The 20302-nt window shown below is 40.5% G+C and overlaps 1 protein-coding gene across 1 annotated transcript in view; it reads right to left on the reverse strand.

Annotated features, from left to right (window-relative positions):
• Positions 1-2027: 2027 nt before the first annotated feature.
• The window catches only part of XIAP (X-linked inhibitor of apoptosis), a 78959-nt gene continuing 60684 nt past the window's right edge, over positions 2028-20302 (reverse strand). The window contains exons 7-8 of the mRNA XM_081808284.1: positions 2796-2869; positions 2028-2171 (exon numbers count right to left, since the gene is read on the reverse strand). Coding sequence (XP_081664410.1) covers positions 2052-2171; positions 2796-2869 — 194 coding nt within the window. The 3' untranslated portion in view covers positions 2028-2051. The remainder of the gene's footprint in view (positions 2172-2795; positions 2870-20302) is intronic.

A 20302-nucleotide genomic window follows, 5' to 3' on the forward strand; every position in this document is an offset into this window, starting at 1 on the left:
CACCCAGGAAACCCCTAGAGCATGCAACTCTTGTTTGCGGGGTCGTGAGTTCAAGCCCCCCATTGGGTGTAGAGATTACTAAAAAAATTAAAAAAGAAAAAGTTAAAGATGAAGAACTCTAGAGAAATTCTCATATAGATGTGCACCAAAAAATGTACCAGAATGTTCATTACAGTACTTTTTATAATGGAAACAACCTAAATGTCTATCACAGCAGAGGAGATACATTGCTGTATATTCATATGACAGAATGCTATGCAGTAGTGAAAATGAACTAATGCTACATGTATCAACATGGGTAAATCTCAAAAATGTTATGTAAAAAAAAGCAAGGTGCAGAATAATAGTTAACACATTATGCTTAGTTTATTATGCTCTAAGTGCTTTATATGTATCAACTCATTTAATCCTTTTTTTTTTTTTTTTAAAGATTTTATTTATTTATTTGACAGAGAGAGACACAGTGAGAGAGGGAACACAAGCAGGGGGAGCGGGAGAGGGGGAAGCAGGCTCCCCGCAGAGCAGGGAGCCCGATGCGGGACTCGATCCCAGGACCCCGGGATCATGACCTGAGCCGAAGGCAGTCGCTTAACCAACTGAGCCACCCAGGCGCCCTCAACTCATTTAATCCTTAAGACAACATTACAAGGTAAGTATTTTTATGAATTTCCATTTTATAGATGAGAAAAATGAGGCACAGAGAGATGAAGTAATTTGTCCAAAGTAACATAGCTAGTAACATGTACAGCAGATATTCCAGACCACCTCTGGCTCCAGTTGGTGCTCTTATGCACTGCACTATACTGCCTTTACTGATTGTATGATGCCATTTAATAAAACTTAAAATATGCAAAACAATGTCCTATACATTTTATGGATAAATACCTATGTGGTAAAAATAAGAAAACATGCATGGAAATGAAAGTCATCAAGTCCATGATTGTGGCTACTTCTGAGGAAGGGAGATGGGAAATGAATGGAGGCAGGAAATTTCAGCTATATCTGTAAAGTCACATTTCCTTCCTTTCTTTTTTTAAAAAGGATCTTCAGTAAATATGGGAAACTTTTAAGATTTGACAACACTGGGCAATAAGTATATGGGAGTTTATAGTATTATCCTCTATATTTTTCTGTATAAGTAAAATATTTCATAATTTTTTAAAGATCTATTTTTTTATTTATTTGAGAAAGAGTGATCGAGCAAGCATGGGGGGAGGGGTAGAGGAAGAGAGAAAGAGAAGATCTCAAGCAGATTCCCCACTGAGCGTGGAGCCCAATGCAGGGCTTGATCCCATGACCCTGAAATCATGACCTGAGCTGAAATCAAGAGCCAGACTCTTAACAGACTGAGCCACCCAGGTGCCCCCATTTGATACTTTGAAAAACAAGTTTTGGGGCGCCTGGCTGGCTCAGTCAGAAGAGCATGTGACTCTTGATCTTGGGGTCATGATTCAAGCTCCACGTTGGGTGTAGAGAATACCTAGGAAAAAAACAAAACAGGGGTACCTGGGTGGCTCAGTCGGTTAATCATCCAACTCTTGATTTTGGCTCAAGTCATGATCTCAGGGTCCCAAGATGGAGCCCTGCCTCTGGCTTCCTGCTCAGCGGGGAGTCTGCTTCTCCCTCTCCTTCTGCCCCTCCCCCTGCTCGTGCTCTCTCTCTCAAATAAATAAATAATCTTTAAAAAGTAAATAAAAAATAAAAACATTGGGTTCTACAAATAAAAGTAATGAAAACTTCACAATAAAATATTACTAGCATACATTCCTATAGTTACCACATACACAGTTTCTTGAGAGACCATGTTTAAGTTCAAACCAGAAGTCCACATAACCATTTGGAATTCCTTAAATGCAATACTATTGTTTTGTACTTTTAAAGTACATTGTTTTTAAAAAGTAGTTAATCAAGGGAAAGGAAGAATTCTGAAATCAGCTTTCAGAAGTATCCTGATAAATGAATAGGTTTGAAAAAAATATTCAAAAAGAAAAAAAGAAAAGAAAAAATATATGATTCTATTTGGATAATAGGGCATTTTATTTGTGTAACAACTAATACAACATTTTTAATTTAAAGGTCAAACCATTGATTTGAAATGTGGCAGAGGACCCCCTCAAAAATCTAAGATGCAGTAGCCTTTTCTTCTTTCGGCGGAAAGGGGGTTTCAGCTTCTGTTGACAAGAGAAAGAAACACTTTTATTACTATTTTCCCCTTTTAAGTAAAACAGAAAATCCCCCAAGTAGATTTCATGTCAATATAAATTTCGCTAGAAATAGTCAAGAGATGGGTCACCTGGGTGGCTCAGTCATTTAAGTGTCTACCTTGGGCTCAGGTCATGATCCCAGGGTCCTGGGATCAAGCCCCATGTTGAGGTCCCTGCTCACCGGGGATTCTGCTTCTCCCTCTCCCTCGCTTCTCCACCCTGGCTTGTGTGCTCTCTCTCGCTCACTTACTCTCTCTCAAATAAATAAAATCTTAAAAAAAAAAGAAATAGTCAAGAGAGCTCAGGATTATATATTCATATAGTTCCCCCCACCTTTTAATTTGTTTCTGCCTCCCTCTTACTTACATATTTCCAAACACATTTTCCCTGTCCAGAAGAATTATCCCCATCCTTTAACCTGGGGGTGAGAGGAATTTTCCACCGCAAATGTTGCTGTCTAGCAACTGTTCCTGTAAATTATGTTTCTGAAGCACTGATTCTCCATGATTTCCAAAGCAGTATTCACTCCACACCCAAGGGGTCAACTTTTGGCACATCCTCAAATCTTGAAAGTAACATGGAGTTAATTACCATGTTCATGAGACATTGGTTGCCCCCTCTCTCTTTCTCCATGCGTGTGAGTTCACCCCTTTGGCGTGGAAGATCTGAGAAAAGAAGGTGAGAAGGAAAAATCAAAATATGATACCTTTAATTTCTATGTCCTAACAAGGGGCTGTAAGTACTTTTCTTTTATAATGCATTTGCCTTTGCAACTTCCCTTCGCATTGTGTGTGTGAGAGCTAAGGAGAATGAGGCAGTCACTTACCCTTCCAGTTTCATTATCTGGTAACTGGGAATAGTAAGACAGGCTTGACATGCTTTGGTTCTTTGAAGATAAAGTTAATAAATACAATACATGAATCCATTCTCCTTTTAAAAAATCAGAACATTAAAAAGGATAAAGCTGGGGCGCCTGGTGGCTCAGTCGTTAAGCGTCTGCCTTCGGCTCAGGTCATGATCCCAGGGTTCTGGGATCGAGCCCTGCATTGGGCTCTGTGCTCCGTGGGAAGCCTGATTCTCCCTCTCCCACTCCCCCTGCTCGTGTTCCCTCTCTCGCTGTGTCTCTCTCTGTCAAATAAATAAATAAAATCTTAAAAAAAAAAAAAGGATAAAGCTAAAATCTCTATTGGTTAGGGCTCTCCAGAGAAACAGAACCTGCAGTATATATATACCTATGTCTATATAGACACTTATGCATGTGTATGTGTATGTGTGGAGAGATAGAGAAAGACAGAAAGAGAGAGAGAAACTGGACTTATTATTAAGAATTGGCTCAGCACACAGTACGTGGCTGGCTCAGTCGGTAGAGCGTGTGACTCTTGATCTCAAGGTTGTGAGTTTGAGCCCCAAGTTGGGTGTAGAGATGACTTAAAAATGAATGAATGAATGAATGAATGGCTCAGCACAATTATGGAAGTTGAGAAGTCCCAGGATCTGCAGTTGGCAAGCTGGAGATTCAGGAGAGCTGACAGACTGGAGACCCAAGAGGAGCTGGTGTTTCAGTCTGAGCTGCTTGAGCAAGGAAGCCAGAAGAAGGGTCAGCCTTTCTGTTCTATTCAGGCCTTCAAGTGATGAGGGCCACGCACATTGTGGAAGGCAAGCTGCCGTGACTCAGTCTACTGATTCAAATGTTAATCTCATTCAAAAACATTCTCACAGACACATCCAGAATAAGGTTTGGCCAAACATCTGGGAACCCTGTGGTCTAGTCAATTTAACACATAAAGTTAACATAATCATAACACATAATCACAGACCCTCCTGCTGGCCACCTTCCCAACTTGTTCCCCTCCCTTCTTCCCATAGAGAAACATTTTTTAGTTTGATGAGCATTCTTCCAGATAAATCTTTCTAAATACTTTTACTAAATAGGTATAGAAAAATACATAGTATTGTAGTATGTTACATAAATGGTATCTTGCCATTCATATCCCTTTTTAAAAAAGATTTTATTTATTTATCTGACAGAGAGAGAGAGCACAAGCAGGGGGAGCAGGAGAGGGAGAACCAGGCCCCCCACTGAGCAGGGAGCCCAATGTAGGGCTCGATCTCAGGACCCTGGGATCATGACCTGAGCTGAAGGCAAACACTTAACTGACTGAGCCACCCAGGCTTATGATCAGGGGGCTAACATCAGCAGACAAGTTTGGTGGAAGTGTGGAGGATGGACAATGGGGCAAGACTAGTCTCATGGGAACCTGCCAACAGGCGGTGACACTAGGTCAGAGGAGAGACGATGAGGTAGACCCTGGACTAAAGTTATGGAGGGGTAGACAGGATTCAAACTCAGGTTTATTAGGATGCAAAATATATGTGCTTTCCACAACCAAGCCACCTTTCAGTGTAATTATTTCATTATATTTCTAGGTGTCATTAATATCTTCATTCCAGTCAAACATATCTTTTTTAGACAGCCTTTGTGTCCCTCTCTGGTTTACCTTAATAGTGGGCTTCATTTCATTTCTTACCTTGATGGGGAGGAGTTGAAGGAAGAATTAAACACTTGCTATTATCTAGTACCTTCTTCATTCCACCTTTGTATATTTTCGCTTAATAAAATAATTTTGCTTGCATTTTTTAAATGGCTGACAGAACATCAGTAAACAGAAAATGTATCACCAATGAGCAGACCTCTGTTCCTTCCCTTAATATAATTTGGGTCTTTCTCGAAGTATGTGTCTTGTTCTATAGCCATTTTTATCTTTAAAAAATGCCTAAAACAACAGAGCAAGAATCATTCATTAATTTCAGGAGTCATTCATTCATTTGTCCATCCATCCATTCAACCCACATTTATAGAATGCCTATTATATGACAGGCATTATGTTAGGTTCTGAGAATAAAAAGATGAATGAGACATGATTTCTATTCTCAAGAAACTCACAGTAGATGGTGTGGGGGGGGCGTCCTACAGGCAAATTGACACAATACAGTGTGATGCGTGCTCTACTTGAGCACGAGAGTAGTACCGTGGTTTCAATAGTGGCTCCTTGAGCCAGGCTCTTGGGTTCAAAATCCAGCTTTGTCATGGACTAGCTGCCACTGTGAGAATCTCCTTCATGCAGTTGGTATCAGAATTGAGTTATCCATGTGAGTGATCACTAAGTATTATTATTATGATAGCAGTAAGAACTAGGTGCTATCATGGCACAGAAGAGGGGCACCTAATACAGAATGAGGGGGGTATAGGTCAGGGAAGTATTCCTAAAGATTGAGTCTTGAAAGGAAACTAGGGGTTACCCAAGAGAAGGGGGCAATAGTTTTTGACACAGAGTCTAGCATGGGCAAAGGCACTGGGTATATGAGGCATGGATGAAGTGAGGAGCTACAAGAAGTTTAGGCTGCTGATAAATAAAGGGCAAGGGGCCAGTAGAGTGAGATTAAGTAGGGGGCCAAATCATGGAGGGCCCTTGTATTTAGTGCTAAAGACTGAACTCTCTCTTGAGAGTGATAGAAATCCACGAAGGCTTACGATCAGGGGGCTAACATCAGCAGAGGAGTTTGGTGGAAGTGTGGAGGATGGACAATGGGGCAAGACTAGTCTCATGGGAACCTGCCAACAGGCGGTGACACTAGGTCAGAGGAGAGACAATGAGGTAGACCCTGGACTAAAGCTATGGAGGGGTGGATGGGAGGATGGGACAGTCAAGAGATATTTAAGAATTGCAATAAGAGCATTTGGAGGCCATTTGGATGAGGTAGGTAGAAGATGTGAGTCCCTATTTCTGCCATTCACTAAGATAGGAAATAGAGGAGAAAGAGTTTGGGGAGAGATGTTCTTGACTTCAGTTCTGAGTGCTTGCAAGATAAAATCTAAATTCCTTAGCATGGCATTCAAGGTCCTCTATGATCTGGCCCTAAACTCTATTTCCAAGTGCATCTCATCAGTGTAGCTTTCCCCAATCAGATGACGGAAAGCTGTTCTTTCAGACTGTTTTCCTAAACCCCTGCCTCCTTCAAGTGTGTCAGGAGCATGCCGGAGTATAACAGGGGAAACGGACATAGACAGAAGAATAGATAATGTCCATGAGATAATGAAATAATGTGATGGTCCTTCCTCTCTCGCTCTCTCTCTCTATCACACATGATGAACAAAGAGGTGACATTTCAGCCGTACGGTTGTTAAAAATGGCTCCCAGTGAATTATGCCTCCCTGTGTTTCACGTCCCTTTGTGAAGTGATTCTGTAACTCCTCCTAGCAAGAGGTGGAGTCTATTTCCCTTCCACTTTAATCTGGGCTGACCGTTTAACTTGCTTTAACCAATAATATGCAGCAGAAATGACATTCTGGGATTTCTGACCCTAGGCAGGTCTTAAGATAACCAGCAGTTTCTTGCTTTTGCTCTTGGAACCCAGTTGCCATGGCAGGAAGTCTAGGCTATGGTGCTGGGAAGAGGCTGTGTGGAGACAGAGGCCCTGGAGGATGAAACCACATGGAGAGAGGACCAGGTGTGACAGTGTTGCAGCTGAGCCCAGCCCTTAGATGACTCACCAGCTGAGGGAGCCCAGGCAAGCCCACAGAATCTTGGGGAAATAATAAATCAAGTTGTTTTAAGCGACTCAACCTGGGGGGAATTTGTTATGCAGCAATAGGTAAATGAGACATACTGGTAATGGATAGGTGGATAGGAATTCTTCAGGAAGATAATGGAGGAAAGAACTTTCTAGTCAGAGTGAGTGTTATGGACAAAGGCACAGAGGACAGAAAGGGCACAGTCTATCGCAGGAAGAGCAAATGGTCTTGTGTGTAAAAAAAAAAAAACAGAAGGTGCACAGCAGGGAGTAGCTGATGAAAGGGAAGCTGGATCTAAGTCTGGAAGGGAAAAGTGTTATTACCAGTTGTAATTTAATGCTGAGCTTTGACTACATCACATCTTAGCATGTCATACAGGAATTGTGTTTCTCTGGTATTGTTCCTTGTTTCTTTGTGAGCAGTTCTCTCCCAAACTTCCTCAAAGAAATTATTAGGTCACCATCTAGTTTCTTTCAATGCCATCATGTAAAGATTACTAAGAAATGCTGTCAGAATTTAGCTGCCTGCCCAGTGGGTAGGTTAATGTTGCCTTTCATTTTTCTTTAATTTTTTTTAAGTAGGCTCCTCACCCAATGTGGGGCTCGAACTCATGACCCCAAGATCAAGTCGCAGGCTCTGCGCACTGAGCCAGTCAGGTGCCTCCCGCTTTCATTTTTCTTGAGTTTTCCTTGCTGTTCATTTATTAAAGACACATTCATTGAGTTCCTAGCATATGCCAGGCACTTGGAATTCGGAAAAAGTAAGCCACACTTTTTTTTTTTAAAAGATTTTATTTATTTATTTGAGAGAGAGAGAGCACATGAGAGGGGGGAGGGTCAGAGGGAGAAGCAGACTCCCTGCTGAGCAGGGAGCCCGATGCGGGACTCGATCCAGGGACTCCAGGATCATGACCTGAGCCGAAGGCAGTCACTTAACCAACTGAGCCACCCAGGCGCCCAGTAAGCCACACTTTTTACCTTCTAGTAGGAAATTACAAAATAGCATGCTCAGCCACAGAAAGGAAGAAGAGGCTTCCATATAATAATTATCTAAGACAATACTGTATTTACAGAAAGAATTAACATCAAGATCCATTATTTGTTTCTGAAATAAGAGACTGTAAGTTTTTAAGTGGCCACGAAACTGTGACTGGCATAATGCCACCAGCTTTGGTTAGAGACCACATGGAATACTTGAATGTCAATGTAAACTTTGCTCAAAAAAAGCCAAATTAGGGGTGCCTGGGTGGCTCAGTCGGTTAAGCGTCCAAATCTTGGTTTCGGCTCAGGTCATGATCTCAGGGTCATGGGATCGAGCCCCGCATAGGGCTCTGCACTCAGCGGGCAGTCTGCTTGAGATTTTCTCTCTCCTTCTCCCTCTCTCCCTGCCCCCCCCCCACACTCTCTCACTCGCTAAAATAAATAAATAAACCTTTAAAAAAAGCCAAATTACATATAGCCAGACTCTCTTTTCAGTTCCTATGTAATACTTTTCTGAAATCCTCATTTTTTAAGTTCTTATTAATTATTGTCCTTTCATTTTCTTCTTACAGCCTACGACCAGTTCTATGTTTTATACATTTTTCATTCATGTATAATTTCTCAGCCATTTGGAGGTGTTGGAATCAGCTCTGGACTAATACTTGCAGCCTCTGCATCTGGAGATTTTCATTGCTTTTCCCCTTTTTGCTTTGAATCATACTTAGGTCAATTCCCTTCACCCAGTCTTTCTTCTGGCTCATTAGCAGTTACTGTATAGCCCTTTCGTTCTTTTATAGTGTACCTAGCTGTCAGTTCCATTTTTGCCCACGTGTCTTTGAAACCCTCTAGGAGAGCAGCCCTTCCCTTTCTCCCATGTTTTCCCCAACATGGTAATCTTGATCCTGTGTCTGCTAAGTTATGAGCTCTCTCCTATTCCACGCTGACACTGAGATCCCTAACTCAGCCTCCAGGAAATTATTTTCCTCCCTGCTTGGATGATATCCTTCAAGTCTTCCTGGGGATGGAAAATATCATCCTGCTGAGCCTTCAGGATGTTGTTTGAAAGAATGTTGTAATCTGCCAGGAATATCTGCACAGTAGTTGGACTTTCAGTATATGCATTATGTATTATTGTTCAGCCACACCTAGTCTCGCATATCATACCCATAGGATACTACACGAAGATTTGACTTTGACCCGGAATTCTTTTCAGTTCTATATCAAGGTGTTTGTTAGTTTGAGTCTATCTGAATTACCTCATTATTGACTCGCACAGAATAATTTAATTGGAGAAGGTTTTAATACTTAAACAGATGGGCTGAGCTGGTTTTTTCTCTTTTATTCCCTCAGGACAATAATTACCTCACAGAGAATGTCAACTAGAGTCTTCCTCATGTCGCTTTGGTCCTATCTACTGCTACCTTTTTGGTTCAAATATATATTCAAAACCTAGCCTTAATATTTCTTCATTTCCAAAAAGAAGCCTGTATCTACAACCTTTGCTGTACTTGATACTTAGTATGAAGGTTTAACCTTTATAAGATTTATTCATTTCTCAAAACAAATCTGGAGCAGTCATTTTGCAGTGATGGTACCTGGGTTAAGGTAAATTTCTGCCTAACCATCAGCATGATTCCCCATCCTTATTAATAAAAATACAATTCTATAATAAAAATAATAGACATTAGGAAGTAACATTAATTTGTTTTTAAAGTTGATATCTTAGGGGCGCCTGGGTGGCTCAGTCGTTGGATGGCTTCGGCTCAGGTCATGATCCTGGGGTTCTGAGATCAAGCTCCGCATCTGGCTCCCTGCTCAGCAGGGAGCCTGCTTCTCCCTCTCCCACTCCCCCTGCTTGTGTTCCCTCTCTCACTGTGTGTCTCTCTGTCAAATAAATAAAATCTTTAAAATAAATAAATAAATAAATAAAGTTGATATCTTAGACCAACTTTTACAAGAAATAAACGAAGATTGTACAATTCAGCATCTTTTTTTTTTTTCTAATTTGAAACCCAAATCCTTTACATGGAATGTTAAGTTGTAATCAAAAACCATTTCTGGGACGCCTGGGTGGCTCAGTGGATTAAGCATCTGACTCTTGATTTCAGCTCTGGTGGTGATCTCAGGGTCATGGGCTGGAGCTCTTTGTTGGCTCTGTGCTCAGTGAGGAATCTGCTTAGATTATCTCCCTCTCCCCTTGCTCCTCCCCCCACGCTCTCTGTCTTGCACTCTCCCTCTCTTTAAAATAAATAAATAAAAATGTTAAAAAATACAAACATTTTCTGCTTTTCTGATGTATCAAACTTTGGTTCTGAATCACTCAATCCTCAGAGGCCAGCTTACCTCTCAGGGGTGAGCTTTCTTCTTTTTGTCTCAACCATGGGTAGTTTGTCTCCTTGCCTAATGTTTTTGAGTAGGGCCTAGAAAAGTCCTGGTTAACTTTTTTTAATTCAAATTCTTATTGAGATAATTGTAGATTTGCATATAGTTGTAAAAAATAATATAGAGATCCCTTGTACACTTTGCCCAGGTTCCCCCAGCGGTAATGTTGTGGGGTTCCTGAGTGAACAATCAAGAATTCTTTTTTTTCCTAAAGATTTTATTTATTTATTTGACAGAGAAACACAGCGAGAGAGGGAACACAAGCAGGGGGAGCTGGAGAGGGAGAAGCAGCCTCCCCGCTGAGCAGGGAACCCGACATAGATCATGACCTGAGCTGAAGGCAGACGCTTAATGACTGAGCCACTCAGGGGCCCCAAGAAAGAATTCTTGAGACTTTGTATGGTGCAACTTAATAACTTTATTTGAGTAGCACAGGGACAGGACCTGTGGGCAGAAAGGGCTGCACTTTTCTGTATGAAGCTGGTGGTTATATGCTTAGAGCTCAAGGGAGAAGGGATGTACAGGGAGTATTAGATCATAAATGTCTTCTTCAAATTTCTACTCCTAAAACTACTTTTGTAAAATTTCTCTGGTGGTTATAATTCATTTTGATATCAACCATCAGTGAGATAGATATACAGGCAGTCACAAGACCCTTTAAGAATGTAGCAACCATCACGTATTTGATCCTTATCAGAACTGTGCAGGCTATAGGTCAGCCTTCTGGGCTAAAGGTGAACATTTTTCTGCTTCTATGCCTCATCAGTACATCTTGCAAAACTACAGTATTGTTGGGGAGGAAGAAACTTACTCTTCCTTTCAAGGTCCTTCTAGCTGGACTAAGAATCACATTGACATGAGACAGATTAATGGGAAAATTAAATTTAGTTTCATATATATGGGGAGTCCACACAGACATGAAATTTCAAAGACAGGCAACATGAGGCATAAATGACATCCTGAGCTAAGAAGAGGGGAAGGATCTAGGGATACAAAGGGGAGGAAGACAATTAGCAGGAAAAGTGAGAGGAGATGTTTGGAAAAAACAGTTGTCCATCTCCCTCTGCCCTCCTCTACCCAATCCTTGGCAACCACTAAGCTCTCCTCCATTTCTTCAATTTTGTCATTTCAAAATTGTTATATAAATTATAGATACTTTTCAAAAGTTTTCTGCACTTAGAGTGAGAAACATATACAGTGCTATAGTATTTCAAGAAGGGTAAAAGCCACGCCCTCTTGGTGTTTTTTACTCCAATCAAAGGAAAATATTTCCTACCAGCAAAGTAAAAACAAAACTGACCCACCCTCTGGATATCTTAGTCTGTTTAAGTTCTAATTTTGTTATGGTAACTGAAGCCATTCAGCAATGGGCACGGCTTTGAGTAGTGGTTTCTATGAAAGGAAGCTCTGTTCCCCCAGGTAGTGCAGACAGAACTCTGGGGTTGGAGGGAATGAAAGAAAGCTTTTGCCTGAGATTCATGTAGAAATTGTCACACATACTGCTCAGGTAGATGAAGATACTCCTATCACGCATGACATTCCAAGGGCTTAGAGACTACCTCTCAGAAGTCAAGAACAAAGATCAGACCTCTTTGGGGGCAAGGTTAAATTCTTTACTACACAGGGAAATCAACTGTAAGATTATTACAATCACACGATTGTAATACACAAACAATTTTATATTTCAAGAAATGTATTTGACTATTCTGAAATATGTTTGATGCCTTTAAAGCCTTTAATAAACTACCAACAGCATTTTTTAGTTATTTTAAAAATAAAAACCATAACTTATTTTTTACTTCAGTTATAGCAAATAAAAATAAAGCTACTTTTTAGTTTTGCTTGGAAGGAAAAAAAGAAGAGAGGGCAGATCATTTGTATGTCCTTATATTTATCTTGCATTTCAACATCATCACTACCAACAGATTTTATTTTCTTCCTTAAAATGGGGAAACGCCACAGATAGAAGGAAATTAATGAGGCACACAACGATATGCAATGTGGGATGCTGGACTAGACCCAGGAACAGAAAATGAACACGAGGGGTAAAACTGGTGAAATTTAAGTAAGGCCAGTTGTTTACTGTTAAGTATTACTCTTGTGTATTTACCAAGGCTAATTTCCTGGTTTTCATTATTGTTCTAATTCCTTGAGTTGTTACTATTAGGGAAAGCTGAGTGGAAGATAAATGTGAAAATCCAGTATTGTTCTTGCAAGTCTTCTGTAATTCTAAAATTACTTCAAAATAAAAAGTTAAAAAAAAAAGGAATTGTCACACATACTGACAGAATTCAAGCTGAGCTTAAGAAAAAGTTTTGATTTATACTCATATTCCATTTCATATTCCATCTTAGAACCAAATGTTCAGGAAAAAGTGTGCTTTCCTTTGAATAAAGATGGCACTATGGATTCAAGATCATTAGGATAGATAAGCTTGACGTGCTTTTCCTGTGACGGGGAGGGATACCACATTCTCTCACTTCCTTCTGTCAAATGGTGAAATGGCAAAAGGAGTTTGTGAAAGGTGGCCCGAGTTAGGGGTCAATGGTTCTTTTTTCCTGTGTTCTCAATTGGCTTTGTTTTTCTAGGTTTCCCCTTACTACCCAGATAGATTCGAATGTTGTCAAAACATCTTGCTCGCATCTCCCCTCTAGTTTTCTGCTTGGCCAATCCCAGCCCCCCTCCCATCCCCAATTCAACAACTCAACATTTGGATTTTAGCATCTCTTTTCTTCTCCTGCTGTGGAGTCATCTAAAGAATTTCACCTGCTGTGTTTCCAACAGGTCAATTAAAATGGGGGAGAGGGGAGGAGGGAAAGAATAGGAATAAGAACAGCAAAGAAGAAATTACCAAGTATTAAGCAAAGCAAAGAAGGGCCTCCCGTTAGGTTTCAGTGAAGCCATTGAGCTGATCTTTTACAATCTTTGGGGATTATTATCAGAGAGGAGATGAGTGAGTCAATTGAAATGGGAAAATTGAGAAACGTAGGTAGAAAACTAAACTCCCCAGAAGGAAAGACTTTAAGAATCCTAAAGCCAAAGGATTAGTGGTCCTTACTACTACTGTGGGCTGCATTCGACTTAAAGGCAACTGGTATCAGGGCTAAATCATGTAGTAGTAACTTGAGAACAAGGAAAAAATCTACCTGAGCTGCGTCATTTTGAATACCTATTAAAGAATGAGTAGAAGGAGCCAGTCTGAGAGACTCACTGCAGGGTGTAATTATGCACTTTGAAAGCCAGGTTCATCCATGGATCTCAAAGCACATTACCAACTTCAATTATTTTTCATAACACCTCTGTGAGACCATTATTTCCTACAGACAGATGAAGAAACTGAGTCAGAAAGGTTACCAGGCCCCTTCAATCACACCATGACTCACCTGCTGAGTTGCTCCTATTTCCAATTTGTCATTTGAATTAATTGACAACTTCCACATGAAGAGGGAACACTAGAGCAGTGCTTTGAGTGAATTTTGGCTTCTTTTTTAAAAAAGATTTTATTTATTTATTTGTCAGAAAGAGAGCACAAGCAGGGGGAGTGGCAGGCAGAGGGAGAAGCAGGCTCCCCGCTGAGCAAGGAGCCCGATGTGGGGGAGGTGGGGCTCGATCCCAGGACCTTGAGATCATGACCTGAGCTGAAGGCAGACGCTTAATCGACTGAACCACCCAGGCATCCAAATTTTGGCTTCTTTGTTTGGATGCAAGGGAGGCTGAATTCTTTTTAAGATAGAATGCTGTTCAAAGAGTTATTATTTAATGGAATATGTGGAAATATATTAAAATATTATTCAAGACACATGCCAGAAACCACAGATAAGCCCATATAGCATAACAGCCCAAGTGGGTCCTTTTGTCCTCCATCATTAACCTTGCATACAAAACAAAACAAAACAACAAAGGTGTCATATACAATCATGAGGTTTTAGTATCTGGAATGACCTTACACAATCTCAGATCCTTTAGCTTTGGTCGCACCAATTTCATGAAACCTACTCTAATTATTGGTTCACACCCTCATTTGTCCTTCTGTGTTCCTACAATAATGATAGTCTATACCACACAATCTAGCACTGTATTACACTGTATTTACATTCTTTTGCTCCTTTGATATTCTGAGTTAAACAACACAGTGGTTACCAAAGACCCATGTAGTATGTTTGGAATGGGGGAATATCTTGTGAATGATGAATGTAAATCTCCTTTTGCCAACAAGACTGTAAACTCCAGGAGGGCCAAGCCTGGGCCTTATTTTCTGCTATCACTACCTCCCAGAATTTCTGAGTACACTGCAAGCACTCAATACACACTGTTGGTATGATTTAACAGGAATTAAGAGACGTTGGTGGAGGTTAGCAATGAAGTGAAACAAGGTTTCAGTTAACTCATTAAACAAGGTGGCTTAATTTGAATATAAATTTCAAATAAAAAGGTGCCTATGTGAAATTCATATATTCCATCTAGCCCCAGCAAAGGTGATGATGGCTGGAGGTGATGGTTGCCTGGTAAATGAGTATCTTTTCCCTTATCCCCCAACACACCTCACAAAACCTACTTTAGAAAATAACTTTACAAGTTTCCTGCTCAGAAATTCAAAACCCATCACATACCAGCTTGAATTTCTCTCACCTGTAGGGGGAGAGATGAAATGTGTACCCAAGGAGACCTAGTGCACATAAAGAACCCTTGAGAATTTGCAGTAAATGCCCTCGAATGGGGCGCCTGGGTGGCTCAGTAGGTGAAGTGTCTGCCTTCGGCTCAGGTCATGATCCCGGAGTCCCAGGATCTAGCCCCACGTCGGGCTCCCTGCTTGGCGGGGAGTCTGTTTCTCCCCCTGCCCCTCACCGGGCTTGTGCTCCCTCTCTCTCAAATAAATAAATAAAATCTTAAAAAAAAAAAAAACGCCCTCGAACCTCTCATTCAAAACCCCCATTTTTAGTTCTTCAGACGTGTCAGACTTTGTTGACTCTAAGCTCTGCACATGCTTCTCTCCTAGCAAAAATCCCTTTCTCCACCTCCTTGACTACTTCAAGGTCCCCTCCTTCAGAACAGTCTCCCCGTGACCCTCCCCCAAACAGTTTGAATTAGAGAGTTCCTATTGCCCTTCAGTGCTCTATGACAGAACAGACCCCCTAGCATCTAGCACAGAGCCTGGCAAATAGCAGGTGTTTGACGTTTGTTCATGAAAAGGGATGAAAGTTGTAGAAAATCAGCATGAATTCTAAATTGTATTATATTTGTCAATGCACAACTTTTAGATGAAGTTTTCCCACTCTGTTCATTTATTAATTTCTTCATTCCTTCACTTACACATCTATGTACTGAAAAAAATAACTCTGTGCTTATTAATGGACTAGACAGCATGGTAGTCATTGCAAACACAGTGATTAGGAAGACATGGTTCCTGACCTCCAAGGTTTGCTTTGGCAATGTAGTGAAAAGTTCTCTTTCCCACTTCCAAATCCTTGAGATCAGAAACATAAATTTTGGAGGCACCTGGCTGGTTCAGTGGGTAGAGCATGTGACTCTTGATCTCAGGCTCGTGAGTTCAAGCCCCACACTGAGCACAGAGCTTAATTTAAAAGAAAAATTAAAAAGAAAGAAATATAACTTTGGGTTTTTCAGAATTAATTTTGCAATTCTAGTTGAGTAGATATGCTAAGGACCCCATACACGTATTTATTGCTTCTATTTGGTCTTGTGGTTTGGTATCATATGGCCAGCCAGGTCTTGCCATCCAAAATAGACCCTGGATTTGGACATATATACTCTAAGTTCAGACAGTGAGGCAGCCAGTCTAGCTAATTCATGCCAAAAATTAGCTAAAAACATTCTCACTGCCTATAAGAACAGCTTGACTGGTGATTCACCATATGATTTAGGTGAGTCACATAACCTTTATGTCTGGGGTTCCTCAGCTGTAAATTACAGAGATGCTAGGAATATAATGAATGAGAGACACAATGATGTAGTGTAAGAATACCAGACCGATTATTTTATTGTCCCTAAATTTAATCTGGTTTATGTATTCTTATTTTCACATGTTAGAAAATAGAGCTGACCTGACTGCCCAAGTAAATCTATTTGAGAGGCACTCAAATGGCAGGGTTTATGAATACAATTTCTACAATTGCACACAGCAACAATTTCTTCAATTATCTCTGTGCCAGTACCCATATACTTCTGATGTAAACACAAAGAGTAACCATGTAGAGAGTGGAAGACATAGAGGTAATGTATATAAAGGTTTTTGAGAGTCATGGAAATGGCCAAGAAACTATATAAATGAATTTCATCACTGTATATCCCCAATTAATCAGATACTGGGTCCAGAACTGTTTCATTTTGTGTAAAACTAACCCATAATTAGTGCAGTAAACTCTAATTAGAGGAATGATTGCTTGGGCTTATATAGAGGGTTTATACTTTTTGAAGGTCTTTCATGTGCATTTACTCATGTGATCCTTGCAACGATCCTCTGAGGTAGGTGGAGTGGGGATTCTTATCCCCATGTATTAATATTTTTGTTACATTTTATTTTGTATAACCAAATCTTGCTTTAGAACTTGTACTTAGCATAGGTCTTTTTACTTAATTCTTATATATCACATAAGAATATAGTGTATACAAAAAGTTTATAGTGGGAAACCAAGAAAGGTATAAGTAGAGTACATTCTTTTTAATAATCAAATGACAAACAAACAAACAAAAAACCTAGTTGAAAGAAAAACAGGTTTTTCCAGACAAGTTAGGTCATTCTCTTAATGATTAACAGGCCTTTGTTAAATTTCTACTAGGAAATCCATGCACAATGTTTATTTAATGAAAAATAAAATGATGTTTAGTAAGTTTTTCTCCATTTCAGATTAATCTAATGGGGGGAGAATTGGGATATTTTTGTTTTTTTGGTTTTTTTTTAAAGATTTTATTTATTTATTTGAGAGAGAGAGAATGAGAGACAGATAGCAAGAGAGGGAAGAGGGTCAGAGGGAGAAGCAGACCCCCTGCTGAGCAGGGAGCCCGATGTGGGACTCCATCCGGGACTCCAGGATCATGACCTGAGCTGAAGGCAGTCGCTTAACCAACTGAGCCACCCAGGCGCCCCGAGATATTTTTGTTTTTAATATAAGTTCCTCTGGGGGAAAAAAATAAGTTCCTGTGAAACATCAGTAACTGTTCATGAACATACTCATGGGTTCTGTTTTCCTCAATACGGTTGTCAGTACTCTGGCAGAAGCAGAGCGTAATCATTGCCAAACAAAATTCCAGTATTTAATGAGAAAATACATTTTTGATGCTTTATACAAAAATGCAAAGCCCCTTGCATAAGCTAATGGAATTAAAAAGAAATCCCTAGTCCCTGGTCATGGAATAAAATTAAAGAAATACAATGCACAGACTTAAAGAAAAATAACTCTCAAAAGTTTATGTAACAAATGGACATCTAGAATTTTGTATGGACAGCAGTCCCCCCTTATCTGTGTGGGATACGTTCCAAGACCCCCAGTGGATGCTTGAAACTGTGGATATTACCAAACCCTATATAGGCTATATTTTCTCCTATAGCTACATACCTATGATAAAGTTTAATTTATAATCTAGGCACAGTAAGAGATTAACATTAATAAAGTAGAATAATTATAATATACTGTAATGAAAGTTATGTGAACGTGGTCTCCCTCAAAATATCTTATTGTACTGTACTCACCCTTATGAGGATGGGCGATGATAGCATGTCTACGTGATGAGACGACGTGAGGGGAATGACGTCAGCGTGGTGACGTAGCAGCGTGAGGCTACTACTGACCTTTTTTTTTTTTTTTAAAGATTTTATTTATTTATTTGACAGAGAGAGACACAGTGAGAGAGGGAACACAAGCAGGGGGAAGGGGAGAGGGAGAAGCAGGCCTCCCGCGGAGCAGGGAGCCCGATGTGGGGCTCGATCCCAGGACCCTGAGATCACCACCCGAGCCGAAGGCAGATGCCTAACGACTGAGCCACCCAGGCGCCCCTACTGCTGACCTTCTGACGATCATCAGAGAATCCTGTTTCGGGACCACGGTTGACCGCAGGTAACTGAAACCATGGAAAGGGAACTAGATAAGGGGAGACTACTGTAAAATGTATCTTTTTAAAATACATATATATTTTTTTTAAAGATTTTATTTATTTATCTGACAGAGCGCACAAGCTGGCGGAGCGGCAGAGGGAGAGGGAGAAGCAGACTCCCCGCTGGGCAGGGAGCCCGATGCAGGGCTCCATCCCAGGACCCTGGGATCATGACCTGAGCCGAAGGTAGACGCTTAACCAACTGAGCCACACAGGTGCCCCCCAAAATGTATCTTTTTGCTTGTTTTATTTAAGTGACCTCTACATCCAGTGTAGGGCTCCAACTCATGGCCCCGATATCAAGAGTCACATGTTCTTCTGACGGAGCCAGCCAGGTGCCCCTGTAAAATATATCTTTAGTAAAGTTTATTGAAACAAAAATTAGACTTTGAAGCAGGATCATTGCATACCCTTACCTCAATTAATTATACTCTAGTTGTTCTTTTTTTTCAAATTTAAATTCCTCTGGGAAACTGACAGGGGAAAATAATGATCAAAGTTTGGTTTCTCTTGAATTTTTATTTCTTATTTGTTTTGAACCAGTATCCTTCCAATATTTATTCCTGAGCTAAAGTTAACAAGTATCGGCCCATACAAAATATTTTTTATGCTGTTGTCATTAATTATGGTGAATATATGGTCTTGGAAATCTCAAATTAAACAGAGTAAGATTGGGGAAAAAAAAACCTGTGAGCAGACCAAATCTATTGAAAGCCCAATGGCCAGTTTATGTATTTGTTATAAGCAAATTAGTGGTTTGCAGGAATAGAACAGAAAAGAAAATCACCAACTTTCATCTAGCTTTAAGATTTTAATTTTGGGGCGCCTGGGTGGCTCAGTTGGTTAAGCGACTGCCTTCAGCTCAGGTCATGATCCTGGAGTCCCAGGATCGAGTCCCGCATCGGGCTCCCTGCTCGGCGGGGAGTCTGCTTCTCCCTCTGACCCTCCCCACTCTCCTGCTCTCTCTCTCTCATTCTCTCTCTCAAATAAATAAATAAAATCTTTAAAAAAAAAAAAGATTTTAATTTTGATTACAGTTAAAGAGACCTATAGTGATTGGTAAGTGTGGATTTATGCAACTCTGAAGGCCTTTAGAGACCTGACACCACTACAGGAAAAAAGAATTCAGAGCTGCTATTTATTATGAATTACAGAGGCTTCCAACTCTTACATTCTATCATTGTAGATTGACTCCTCACATTTCACTGAAGCTTTGGCTCTTTCTAGAAGTGCAGATCTGTTCTGTACAATTTCAACCGATTCCCGTCACGCTACCGCTTGTGAGTGCATCTTCAAATATTTAACTCTTTCATTGCTTGACTGGAGGATAGTTTAATGGCATGGGCAATGTGGGGTTATTATGAATTTAGCAGTGAAAGGGCTGAAGATTTATACTCATAAAAATTCAAAAAGTACTATGCAAGAAAGTTTTGTTGAAAAGTAGAATCAGAAGGGACTCTCAGGATGTTGTATTTTATGTCTTCGTGTTTTGATAATAGGAGAAAATACAGGACTGGATCAGCAATACGCTATAAGGAAAAGAAAGGTGAGGATGACAGTCATTTGCAGAGAGCTTATCAGTTTAATTTGTAGGTTTCAGCCATTTAGTTCTTTCTGGATTCAGACCCTTTACCATGTCCCAGGGGTTTTCAAACTTTAGCCTGCATCAGAACCACTTAGAGGGCCTGTTAAAAGATTGCTGCGTCAAGCCCCGGAGTTTCTGATTCCCTAGGTTTGAGATGGGGCCCAATAATTTGCATTTCTAACAAGTTCCTAGCTGATGCAGATGCTGCTGGTCCCAGGACCACACTTTGAGAACAAGGTATCCATTCACCATGCAGTTAGCCTACTCATATATATATTTTAGATTTTATTTATTTGAGAGAGAGAGAATGAGCGGGGAGGAGGGGCAAAGGGAGAGGAAGCAGACACCCTGCTGAGTGCAGAGCCCTAAGCGGGGTTTGATCCTAGGACCATGAGATAATGAACTGAGCCGAAGACGCTTAACCGACTGAGCCACCCAGGTGCCCCCTTTTTTAAATTAAGTAAACTGT

This window comes from Leptonychotes weddellii, chromosome X, assembly GCF_054177405.1.
Source record: "Leptonychotes weddellii isolate Sample4059 chromosome X, ASM5417740v2, whole genome shotgun sequence".
Taxonomy (NCBI): domain Eukaryota; kingdom Metazoa; phylum Chordata; class Mammalia; order Carnivora; family Phocidae; genus Leptonychotes; species Leptonychotes weddellii.